The 12,863-nt window shown below is 33.9% G+C and overlaps 3 protein-coding genes across 6 annotated transcripts in view; all 3 read left to right on the forward strand.

Annotated features, from left to right (window-relative positions):
• Positions 1-12,863, forward strand: part of LOC109604515 (cyclin-dependent kinase 9) — a 91,499-nt gene that overhangs the window by 68,633 nt on the left and 10,003 nt on the right. The gene's annotated exons all lie outside the window — the stretch shown is intronic.
• LOC109604513 (uncharacterized) lies at positions 2,328-12,825 on the forward strand. 4 transcript variants are annotated; one of them, XM_049963858.1, is made up of 19 exons: positions 2,328-2,396; positions 2,450-2,622; positions 2,684-2,897; positions 2,948-3,220; positions 3,272-3,498; positions 3,552-3,654; positions 9,397-9,524; positions 9,584-9,868; positions 9,928-10,096; positions 10,154-10,272; positions 10,321-10,642; positions 10,701-10,884; positions 10,938-11,317; positions 11,368-11,561; positions 11,611-11,769; positions 11,821-11,949; positions 11,997-12,127; positions 12,175-12,638; positions 12,691-12,825. In XM_049963858.1, exons 1-19 carry the CDS (start codon positions 2,357-2,359, stop codon positions 12,756-12,758), a joined length of 3,762 nt encoding a protein of 1,253 aa, XP_049819815.1. In that variant the 5' UTR covers positions 2,328-2,356; the 3' UTR covers positions 12,759-12,825. The 4 variants fall into 4 exon arrangements, with proteins under 4 accessions (XP_049819815.1, XP_049819814.1, XP_049819813.1 ...); XM_049963857.1 differs by lacking the exons at positions 2,948-3,220; positions 3,272-3,498; positions 3,552-3,654 and adding exons at positions 8,414-8,686; positions 8,738-8,964; positions 9,015-9,117; XM_049963856.1 differs by lacking the exons at positions 2,328-2,396; positions 2,450-2,622; positions 2,684-2,897; ... (1 more) ...; positions 3,272-3,498; positions 3,552-3,654 and adding exons at positions 7,739-7,863; positions 7,916-8,088; positions 8,150-8,363; ... (1 more) ...; positions 8,738-8,964; positions 9,015-9,117.
• LOC109604512 (xanthine dehydrogenase-like) lies at positions 4,137-7,736 on the forward strand. Its single transcript, XM_020021048.2, has 13 exons — positions 4,137-4,269; positions 4,321-4,605; positions 4,665-4,833; positions 4,886-5,004; positions 5,062-5,383; positions 5,436-5,619; positions 5,672-6,051; positions 6,101-6,294; positions 6,344-6,502; positions 6,551-6,679; positions 6,731-6,861; positions 6,910-7,373; positions 7,430-7,736. Exons 1-13 carry the CDS (start codon positions 4,198-4,200, stop codon positions 7,495-7,497), a joined length of 2,676 nt encoding a protein of 891 aa, XP_019876607.2. The 5' UTR covers positions 4,137-4,197; the 3' UTR covers positions 7,498-7,736.

A 12,863-nucleotide genomic window follows, 5' to 3' on the forward strand; every position in this document is an offset into this window, starting at 1 on the left:
TCTATTTTGATTATTTGACAGATAATTTGTGACTTAGTAGAAAGTAGTTAGACTGATGATTATCATGTAACCTCAAAATTTTACTACCCAGGCGAATGTAGTGAAGAATAAGAAAAAGGATTCCATCAGGACACAACTATAAAAGATCAATATCAAGGACTATAAAGGACTATGGTTGCTACTGTTGGGATGAAGTCTTTAGCAAGACTCTACATGAAAACTCCGTACTAGGAGGTCATACAAAAGAAAATGTTTAGGAACATAAGTGTAGAAAATCAGAAAGCTACATCGAAGATCGATATCAAGGACCATGCCGACTACTATTGGGAAGTCTTCAAGTTCAAAAAAAATTTTATGTGAAGAAATCAAGGTAACAGGCCAATTGAAAAGTCCCCGGTCTACCATAGTAAAACACATTTTTTTGGCAAAATTCGATTTTATTATTCATCATAGTTGCCTTCGATGGCGATACAGCGATTATAGGAACCAACTTTTCGATACCATTTTTGTAGTACAATTTGTCTTTCGCTTCAAAATAGGCCGCAGTTTCAGCGATTACTTCTTCATTGGCGCTAAATTTCTTTCCAGCGAGCATTCTTTTGAGGTCTGAGAACAGGAAAAAGTCGCTGGGGGCCAGATCTGGCGACTACGGTGAATGCGGAAGCAATTCGAAGCCCAATTCATGCAATTTTGCCATTGTTTTCATTGATATGTGACACAGTGCATTGTCTTGATGAAACAGCACTTTTTTCTTTTTCAAATGGGGTCTTTTTTTTAAAATTTCATCCTTTAAACGATCCAATAAGACTATATAAAAATCACTGTTGATGGTCGGTCCCTTTTGAAGGTAATCAATGAATATTATATCTTGCGCATCCCAGAATACCATAACCTTGCCAGCTGACTGTTGTGTTTTTTCTCGCTTTGGATACGGTTCATCGTGTGCAGTCCACTCAGGTGATTGTCGACTGGACTCCGGACAGAAATGATGAAGCCATGTTTCATCCATTGTCACATATCGAGGAAAAAATTCAGGTTTATTGCGCTTGAACAGCTTCAAACACTGCTCAGAATCATTAACACGTTGTTGCTTTTGATCGATTGTGAGCTCGCGCGACACCCATTTTGCACACAGCTTTCTCATGTACAAGTATTCGTGAATGATATGATGTACACCTTCACATGATATCTTCACAATGTCTGCTATCTCGATCAACTTCACTTTACGGTCGTTCAAAATTATTTAGTGAACTTTTTTAATATTTTCGTCGGTGACAGCCTCTTTTGGGCGTCCACTGCTTTCGCCGTCTTCGGTGCTCATTTAACCACGTTTAAACTTAACATACCAATCAATGATGGTTGATTTTCCTGGTGCAGACCCCGGAAACTCTTCATCATGGCAAGATTTTGCTTCAACTGTATTTTTCCCTTCAAAAAGCAATATTTTATCAGCACATAAAATTTTTCTTTTTCATCTTTGTTCAAATAACAAAAGTAGCTACACTCACAACGAAATATCTCACAAACTAATGGTCGGACTGCGGTCAAATTTTGACACGTATCATTTGAATGTTGGTACAATCTAAAAATCATATGGATTTAATACTAGCACCTCCAACAGTGTGTTAGACCGGGGACTTTTCAATTGGCCTGTTATAACTATACACTGTCCAAGTAAACTCCAAGGCTTGAAAGTCAAACAAACTTAACTCTATATGTTTGTTGTTTTATTTAACTTTTAATGGATGTGAATAGAAATAATAATAAAGTCAAAAGTAAAAAAAGGTCTGAGTAGTTTTAGGTTTTAATTTTTACATTTTGCTCATATTGATAATTTTTATATAAAAAACGTTACAAACATTAATATTGAACAATGAAGTCAAAGGTTAACAAGTAAAAACAATAATTACGTTATGCTTTTTTTATTAATATGGTTATAAACTTAAATTTTCGGAGTTGTTTAAAAATAATGTTTCAAAGGTCAATAAATAACAAATTTTGTATAAAAATATAATCACAAATTATACATATGGTAGAAAACAAATTAATAATTATTATGATCTATAACTTAATTTTTTAATTAATCATTTTTTAAGTTGATAATTAAAATGTATACATTATAACACACGTGAACTTTTTTATTTGAGTTGATAGTGTAAGTAAATACCAATTAAAATATAATTATCCTCTTTTTTATTATGAAATTATAAATATCACTATGTAATAATTACAAAATAAAAACAACGACTACTTAATAAATGCTTTGAACTAATTTGACCTTTAATAAGTTAATCTCAGAATTAAATTGAAGTTCAATTAGACAAAAAGTCAGTTGCAATTCTAATCGATCGTAGAAATGTCTCTGAAATTCACCATTGCCGACAAAGAATACGCCGGTAAAATCGCAAACTCAAAAAATGTCAATCAATAATTATCAGAATTGTTTTAGTTCACTCCGAGGATGTGACACCCGAAACTACTCTCAATGAGTATTTGAGGGAAAAAGCTCACCTGATGGGCACGAAAAGAATGTGTCTGGAGGGCGGCTGCGGTTGCTGCATCGTGGCCGTTGAACGAATTGATCCTGCGACCAAAACGAAGAAAATTTTTACAGTCAATTCCGTGAGTAACTCTATAAAGAAATTTTTGAAAATTGTGTAATGTATTTCCAATAAACTTTTAGTGTTTGGTTTCTGTTTTCTCCTGTCAAGATTGGAAAATCAACACAATAGAAGGCATTGGTAACAGCAAAATCGGTTACCATCCTCTGCAGAAAACTCTTGCTGATGAAAATGGTAGTCAGTGTGGATTTTGTTCGGGTGGCATGATCATGAGCATGTTCGCCATGATAAACAACGGACCAGTTTCAGCTGAAACTGTTGAAAACTCTTTTGGAGGTAATTCAATATGTTTGTTGGTGTTTGTCCTTTACTTGTAGAGTTTTCAGGTAATATTTGCAGATGTACAGGTTATAGATCCATTATTGACAGCTTCAAAAAGTTCACAACAACTGATATTAAAGACATTGAAGATTTTAAGCCTTGTCCTCCTGAAGAGTGTAAGAATTTTTGCATCACGCCTTGTCACAAATTGCAAAAAGAATTATTGTACGATTCTCAAAAATCGAAATGGATGAAGGTATATTCTATGCAGGATTTACTACAAACTATATCCATAACAAGTACAAGCTATAGATTGGTTGCAGGAAATACAGCCAGAGGTAAATGAATTACAAACTCTAAAATATCAAAAATTTACTTTGCATTTTCAGGTGCATACAAACGCGAGCCTCTCCCACAAACTTACATAGACGTAACGAGCATAAAAGAACTTATAACTTGGGAACTGGTGGGAAACACCTTAATTCTTGGTGGAAATATATCGTTAAACGAAACTATGAATATTTTTAATAAAGTATCTGCCCAAAACAATAAATTTACATATTTGCAAAAAATGGCACAACACATTGATCTAATTGCAAATGTACCGATTAGAAATGTAAGTTATTTGAAGTGATTTGTGAATTATTTCATGTCTTTTTTATCTTGTAGATAGGAACAATAGCTGGAAATCTGATGATTAAACATAACCACCATGAATTTCCTTCTGATGTGTTTCTCATATTGGAAACTGTTAGAGCTTCTTTAGTTATCAGTAAGTGTAAATATTTTAATGTTTAATTTAATTAAGCTTTATCTAGAATCATGTTTGTTTATTACTCATTATCTGTCAACCATATATATTAAACATTCACGTTTTATCAGTTTCATTGAAAATAAATAACGATTTAAAAAAATAATTTTAATTTCTGTATTTTACACTGCGTATAAAAAAGAACGCTAAATACATAGATATAATAATTTTTAAGAAAAATACTCACCTATTAATTAAACAAAAATCTTAAAGCAGTGTCAGAAACCAAAAATGGGTAGGACCCCCACTTTGATTAAGACAGTCAGTCGGGGCATTGGTTTAATGGGATTATCGTGTGGTATCTCACCCAGACGAACTGAATCTGACGTCTTAATTCTGCTTCATTCAGGCCCCCTATTTTGCTTCAAATCTCTTATGTTGCATTTTTTTTACAATTAGTATATATAAATTTTATGTATCAATTTAATTACTCAGAATTAAATTTTAGCTGATGTATATGGAAATGAAAACAGAGTTACAGCAGAGAAATTCCTTTCATTCAATATGAAAAAAAGAATTATCACAAAAGTAATACTGAATGGAATTGATCGTGAATATTTGTTCAACACTTATAAAGTAACAATCATTTTAAAATATTTGGACATTTTCTCAATTGGTTACTTTTAGATTATGCATAGAGCACAAAATGTACACGCTGTGATAAATGCAGGATTCTTTTTTAAAATGAAAAGTGGTGTGGTAAATTACTGTAGAATAGTTTACGGAGGAATAAATCCACAATTTGTACACGCCTTTAACACCGAAAAGTATTTGTCGGGGAAAAATTTGTTTGATAATGGCGTACTTCAAGAAGCTTATAAACAACTATCGAATGAACTCAGACCTGATTATGTTTTACCAGACGATTCTCCGGAATATAGAAAAAATTTATCCATTGCCTTGTTTTATAAGGTGATGTCTGTTCATAATTTAGTTTTCCCTGAGTTAAGTTGCTAATGTTAATTTTTTAGTTTATTTTGAACAATGCTCCTTCCGACAAAGTATCTTCTAGGAACAAATCTGGAGGATCATTGCTTCAACGACCTCTATCTTCAGGGGTGCAAAGTTTTTCAACAAACAAAGACCTTTATCCTGTCACTGAACCTATGGTTAAATTGGAAGCTCTAGCCCAAACATCAGGTACAATTTTAAAAGTTGGTGTAATCAAAATCCTTGATTATTTAAATTGAAGGACGAGCGGAGTACATTGAAGATATGCCCGATCTTCCCGGTCAAACTTTTGTTCAGTTAGTCACAGCCAGGGTACCACCTGGTTCCACCATTACCAGTATTGATGCGTCCCCTGCTTTGGTAAGTAAGCAGCCACATTCAATAAGGTGAAAGTACTACTAGGAGTTTTGTGTATAGGCCTTACCCGGTGTGATTTCATTTTACGATAAAAGCGACATACCAGGGGAAAACAATTGGCTCCCAAATACAATTTGGGTGTACATCACCGTAAAGGAAGAACTATTTTGTGAAGGAAAAGTAAAATATTATGATCAACCTGTGGGTATAATTGTGGCTAAAACTCAAGATCTGGCCAATAAAGCTGCTGATTTAGTTAAGATTACTAGTACTCCTCCCCAACAAGAATTATATATAACCGTAGAGGAAGTTTTAAACGCTTCTAAAAACGTTCAAAAAGAAAGAATAAAGGACATGACAACAGTGATAGCCAAACGAAGAGGTAAGCATTTAATTACCACCTTTTGGGACATTGTGACATTTTTTTTATTTAGGAAATGACGTTCAAAAAGTGGTAAAAGGGGATTTTTATATCGACTTGCAGTACCATTTCCACATGGAGGTACAGTGTTGCAACGTGATTCCAGTGGAAGACGGCCTTGACGTTTATTCATCCACCCAATGGATAGACGCAGTTCAGATTGGAATTGCTAACGTCTTAGGGATCAAACAGACACAGTTGTTTAAAAAGATTATTCATAAAATATTTTAATTAATTATATAATTTTAGAGTGAATATGAATGTTCGTCGTTTAGGTGGAGCCTTCGGTGGTAAACTAGTACGTAATGGACTAGTAGGTGCAGCAACAGCTTTGGCAGCATTCAAAGAAAATAAACCAGCTAAACTGAGATTAGATTTGGAAAGGAACATGAACATAATCGGAAAAAGATGTCCACTGTACGTGAAATATGAAGTTGGCGTCAACAACCAAGGTGTCATACAATACTTGGACGCAGACTTATATACTGACATAGGAGTCGGAGGTAACGAACCCGTTGATCCTTATCTAAGAGATACTTTTACAAGCGGTTATGATACGGATACTTGGAATTACACAACTCACACTATTAAAACTGACAAATCTCCAACATGTTGGGCCAGAGCTCCAGGTTTGTAAAACAGTTAATAGAAGAATAAAATTTACTTAGCACATCTCAGGTTCTAGTGAAGGACTAGCTGCAATTGAATCTATTATGGAACACATTGCAACTGAATTGGGTATGGATCCATTTCAATTGAAACGAAATAACATGGTTAAGGGAAACTACGAGAAACTTGTACAGTTCTCTAATGAAATGATGATATGGGCTGATGTTGACAAGAGGAAACAAGAGATAGCGCAATTCAATCAGGTAAAAATTATTTCAAAATTTTTGTAACCTCATTTATAAACATTATTAGGAAAATCGGTGGAGGAAACGAGGAATATCAGTTGTTCCAATGGTTTGGACTTATGATGTGACCGCACTTTTTACTTTGCACATTTCTATTTTCCATGGAGATGGAAGTGTTGCTATAGCTCATGGTGGCGTTGAAATGGGTCAAGGAATTAACACCAAAGTAAGAAGTATACAATTATAAAACTTAATGTAAATTGTCTAGTTATAGGTTGCACAAGTTTGTGCATATAAGTTTGGAATTCCTATAGATTTAATATCAATTAAGCCTACAAACACTTTATCAAATGCTAACTCTTTTGGAACAGGTGGAAGTTTCACTACTGAGTCAGTTTGCTGGGTATGTTTCTCCTTACTTAAAATGATGAAATATGCACCGTTAAAGTTTTAGGCACTAATTAAAGCATGTGATCAATTAATAGCACGCATGAAACCAATCAAAGACAAAATGACCAATCCAACATGGTTTGAATTAGTCACTAAGTGCTACCAAGAGTTTGTCTTGTTATCTACCACATCATTGTAAGTTGTTAGGATCATTTGTACAATACTAATAACACACATTTTAAGGTATTTCCCAGAACCTCCTCAAATAGTAAACTATTACATCTACGGTGTGGCAACAACTGAAGTAGAAGTTGACATCTTAACTGGTCAAAAATTAATAACCAACGTTCACATAATTGAAGATATTGGCGAGAGCATGAATCCTCTTATCGACATAGGACAGCTGGAAGGTGCTTTCGTTATGGGGTTAGGATATCACACCACAGAAAAAATTGTACACGGTTCTCAAGGTCAGGTTTTAACAAACAGAACTTGGAACTATTACCCACCAGGTATGAAGGATATTCCAGTAAATTTTAACATCAAATTCCCGGAAAATAATCCTAATGAAGTTGGAGTGTTGCATTCAAAAGCAATTGCTGAGCCCCCTTTGTGTTTGAGTATTTCCGTGCCTTTAGCCATTAGGAATGCTGTTGGGTATGCTAGGAAGGAGTCAGATAGTACTGCTGATAGGTGGTTCAGGTTTGGTAAGAGTTGTAAATAACTATTAACTAATAAGAGAGTTTTAATCTCGCACTTTTAGATGGATGCAGCAATATCGAACAAACCTTTTTGGAAAGTTTAAATGATTATAAAGAATATTTATTGTAATCAATTTTATCTGCAGACATGAGTTAGGTATATAATTTGTTTGTAAAATAAAATCCTACAAAAAACAGGTAAAATTTAAAATTTTAAAAATCATATATATCTTAATAAATAAAATAATCACTATTGTCTATTGATAGCCTCCGTGCTACAGCACTAATTAGAATATAATAATTGTTATTGTATTGTAAATACATCTCCATTATACAGTCACCAACAAGTTAATAAATGTATTGAACTTATATGACCTTTAATAATTTTATCTCATAACAAAAGTGAAATCCATTCTTCCAAAAATACTTCAGTTGCACTCCCGTTAGGCCGTAGAAATGTCTCTGAAATTCACAATTGCCGACAAAGATTACACCGGTAAAATCACAAAACAATAAAACTCAATCAACAATTATCAGAAATGTTTTAGTTCACCCCGACGATGTGACGCCAGAAACCACCCTCAACGAGTATTTGAGAGAAAAAGCACACCTGACGGGCACAAAAAGGATGTGTCTGGAAGGCGGCTGCGGTTGCTGCATCGTGGCCGTCGAACGAATTGATCCTGCGACCAGAACGAAGAAAATTTTTGCGGTCAATTCAGTGAGTACCTCTATCAAAAAATTTTTGAAAATTGTGTTATGCACCTCCATTAAATTTTTAGTGTTTAGTTTCGATTTTCTCCTGTCAAGATTGGAAAATTCACACAATAGAAGGTATTGGTAACAGCAGAATCGGTTACCATCCTCTGCAGAAAACTCTTGCTGACGAAAATGGAAGTCAGTGTGGATTTTGTTCAGGTGGCATGATTATGAACATGTTCGCCATGACAAACAATGGACCAGTTTCAGCTGAAACTGTAGAAAATTCTTTTGGAGGTCCGTCAATATATTTGTTGGTGTTTGTCTTTTACTTGTAGAGTTTTCAGGTAATATTTGCAGATGTACTGGCTATAGAGCCATTATTGACAGCTTCAAAAAGTTCACAACAACTGATATTAAAGACATTGAAGATTTTAAGCCTTGTTCTCCTGAAGAGTGTAAGAATCTTTGCATCACACCTTGTCACAAATTGCAAAAAGATTTGTTGTACGATTGGGAAAAATCGAAATGGATGAAGGTATATTCTTTGCAAGATTTACTGCAAACCATTTCCATAACAACTACAAATTACCGATTGGTTGCAGGAAATACAGCCAGAGGTAAATGACTCTCAAACCCTAAAATATTAAAAATTTACTTTGAATTTTCAGGTGTATACAAACACGACCCTCTCCCACAAACTTATTTAGAAGTAACTAGCATAAAAGAACTTACAACTTGGGAATTGGTGGGAAACACTTTAATTCTTGGAGGAAATATGTCGTTAAATGAAACTCTAAATATTTTTAATAAAGTTTCCACTCAAAACAGTAAATTTAAGTATTTGCAAAAAATGGCACGACATATTGATCTAATTGCAAATGTACCCGTCAGAAATGTAAGTCTTTTGAAGTGATTTGTAAATAATTAATTGTTTTTTTCTTATAGGTAGGAACAATAGCTGGAAATCTGATGATAAAACATACCCATCAAGAATTTCCATCAGATATATTTCTTATATTGGAAACAGTAGGAGCTTGTTTAGTTATCAGTAAGTGAAAATATTTTAATGTTTATTTTAATTAGGGTCTATCTAAGACCATGTTTGTTTACTACTCATTATCTGTCAACCATTTAAATAACGTTTCAGTTTTAATAACAATTATATCTAATCGTGTTGCACTTTATTCATAATTGTAACGATTTAGGAAAACAACTTTATTTTTTAAATGACAGCTGGAGTAAAAAAATTAATAGTTCTAAATTATCTCAACATTTATTATATGATTTATTATGAAACTGTAATTAATTAAGCATAATTTATTTTTAGCTGACGTATTTGGAAATGAAAATAGAGTTACACCAGAAAGATTCATTTCATTCAATATGAAGAAAAAAGTTATCACAAAGGTGATACTGACTGGAATTAACTATGATTATTTGTTAAACACATACAAAGTAACAATACAAAATAACATATATACAAAAACTTTACCCTATACTATAATTACTTTTAGATTATGCCCAGAGCACAAAATGTTCATGCTGTAGTAAACGCAGGTTTCTTTTTTAAAATGAAAAGTGGTGTTGTGGATACCTGTAGAATAGTTTACGGTGGGATAAATCCACAATTTGTGCACGCAATTAGAATTGAAAAGTATTTGTCTGGGAAAAGCTTGTTTAATAATAGCGTACTTCAAGAAGCTTATAAACAATTGTCAAATGATCTCAGGCCTGATTATATCTTACCAGATGACACTCCTGAATACAGAAAAAAATTAGCCATTGCTTTATTTTACAAGGTAGTGTCCATCCATAATTTTGTTTTTATTGATTTAAGTTGATCATATTAACTTTTTAGTTTGTTTTGAACAATGCTCCTTCCGACAAAGTATCCCCTAAGAACAAATCTGGAGGATCGTTGCTCCAAAGGCCTCTATCTTCAGGGGTGCAAAGTTTTTCAACAAACAAAAATCTATATCCTGTAACTGCACCTTTAGTAAAACTAGAAGCGTTATCCCAAACGTCAGGTACTGTTCTATAATATATACTGCTGCAATCAATACTCTAGATAATCCCCCCTGAAGGTCGTGCGGAATACATTGAGGATATGCCAGATTTTCCCGGCCAAACTTTTGCCCAATTTGTCACAGCTAAAGTACCACCCGGATCCACCATTACCAATATTGATGCATCTCCTGCTTTGGTAAATACTTCGCCTTCAATAAGGAGAAACTATGAATTTTATTTTTAGGCTTTACCGGGAGTGATTTCATTTTACGGTAAAAACGACATACCAGGAGTAAACAATTGGATCCCAACGTTAATTTGGGTTTACTTCACCGTAAAGGAGGAACTATTTTGTGAGGGTAAAGTGAAATATTACGATCAGCCTGTTGGTGTAATTGTAGCTAAAACTCAAGACCTGGCCAATAAAGCCGCTGATTTAGTTAAGATCATTTGTACTTCTCCCCGGCAAGAATATTATATAACCGTAAAAGATATATTAAAAGCTTCTAAAGACGTTCAAAAAGAAAGAATCACCGAGATGACAACAGTAATTGCCAAACGAAAAGGTAAGCATTTAAAATTCCACCTTTTAGACATTACGAATTTTTTTATTGCAATATTTAGGAAATGACGTTCAAAAAGTGGTAAAAGGAGATTTTTATATCGACTTGCAGTACCATTTTCACATGGAGGTACACTGTTGTAACGTGATTCCAGTGGAAGATGGCCTTGACGTTTATTCATCCACCCAATGGATGGATGCAGTTCAGATAGGAATTGCTAACGTCTTGGGAATCAAACAGACACAGTTAATTAAAATAATTATTACAAAAACATTTTAATTAATGATTATAACTTTAGAGTGAACATGCATGTTCGTCGCTTAGGTGGCGCCTTCGGCGGCAAACTGGTCCGCAATGGTATAGTAGGAGCAGCAACAGCTTTGGCAGCTTTCAAAACCAATAGACCGACTAAACTGAGATTAGATTTGGAAAGGAATATGAACATGATTGGTAAAAGAAACCCTTTGTACGTCGAATATGAAGTTGGCGTCAACAATCAAGGTGTAATACAATATTTAGACGCAGAATTATATTCGGATGTAGGTGTTGGAGGTAACGAACCTTTAGATCCGTTCATAAGGGATACATTTACTAGCGGTTATGATACGGATACTTGGAATTACACTACGCATATTGTTAAAACAGATACAACTCCACCATGTTGGACCAGATCTCCAGGTTTGTAAAATCTTTGTAGAAAGTAGAAAAGTTTACATGGCATATTTCAGGATCTAGTGAAGGACTAGCTGCTATTGAAGCTATAATGGAACACATTGCCACTGAGCTGGGGATGGATCCATTACAATTGAAACGCGGTAATATGATTAAGGAAAAACACGAAAAACTTGCGCAGTTCACTAATGAAATGATGATATGGGCTAATGTTGACAAGAGAAAACAGCAGATAGTGCAATTCAATCAGGTAATAAATGTTTTCTAAAACATTTCAGCATCTTATATAAAATTATTAGGACAATCGTTGGAGAAAACGAGGAATATCAGTTGTTCCAATGGTTTGGACCTACGACGTAACTGCAAACTATACTTTGCATATTTCTATTTTTCATGGTGATGGTAGCGTTGCTATTGCTCATGGTGGCGTTGAAATGGGACAAGGAATTAACACCAAAGTAAGAAGTTATTATTTTATTCCTGACCTGAACTAATGATCATGTTTATAGGTTGTGCAAGTCTGTGCATACAAATTTGGAATCTCTATGGATTTAATATCAATTAAGCCTTCAAACAGTTTATCAAATGCTAATTCATTTGGATCTGGTGGAAGTATAACATCTGAGTCAGTTTGTTGGGTATGTTTCTTGTTCAGGAGATAAGAAATACAAGGGTAACATTTTAGGCACTAATAAAAGCTTGTGATGAACTAATAACACGGATGAAACCTATCAAAGACAAAATGACCAATCCAACGTGGTTTGAACTGATTGTCAAGTGTCACCAGGAGTATGTCCTATTAACTACAACATCATTGTAAATTGTTAAGATAATTTTTACAATATTTATAACATAGTTTTAAGGTATTTTCCCGAACCTCCTCAAATAGTAAATTACTACATCTACGGAGTGGCTACCACAGAAGTAGAAGTTGACATCTTAACTGGTCAAAAATTAATAACGAACGTCCACATAATAGAAGATATTGGCGAAAGTATGAATCCTCTTATTGATATAGGACAACTAGAAGGTGCTTTCATTATGGGATTGGGATATCACACCACCGAAAAAATTATACACGGTCCACAAGGTCAAATTTTAACGAATAGAACGTGGAACTATTATCCACCGGGTATGAAGGATATTCCAGTAAATTTTAACATCAAATTCCCAGAAAATAATCCTAATCAGGTTGGAGTGTTGCATTCAAAAGCAATTGCTGAGCCTCCATTTTGTTTGAGCATTTCCGTACCTTTGGCCATCAGGAATGCTGTTGGATATGCTAGGAAGGAGTCAAAAGGTACTGCCGATAGTTGGTTTAAGTTTGGTAAGATTTTTATATAAGAACAATCAATAGATTTTAACTTTTATTACTACAGACGGATGCACCAATATTGAACAAACCTTCTTGAAGAGTTTGAATGATTTTAAACAATACATATTATAACTATTTTATATATAAAATATATTTTTTGTATATGAAATTAAAACAACAATATTTACAAAGACAAATTTTATTTAAAACAACTAAAAATGTAACAATTTATACACG

Source organism: Aethina tumida, chromosome 2 (assembly GCF_024364675.1).
Source record: "Aethina tumida isolate Nest 87 chromosome 2, icAetTumi1.1, whole genome shotgun sequence".
Taxonomy (NCBI): domain Eukaryota; kingdom Metazoa; phylum Arthropoda; class Insecta; order Coleoptera; family Nitidulidae; genus Aethina; species Aethina tumida.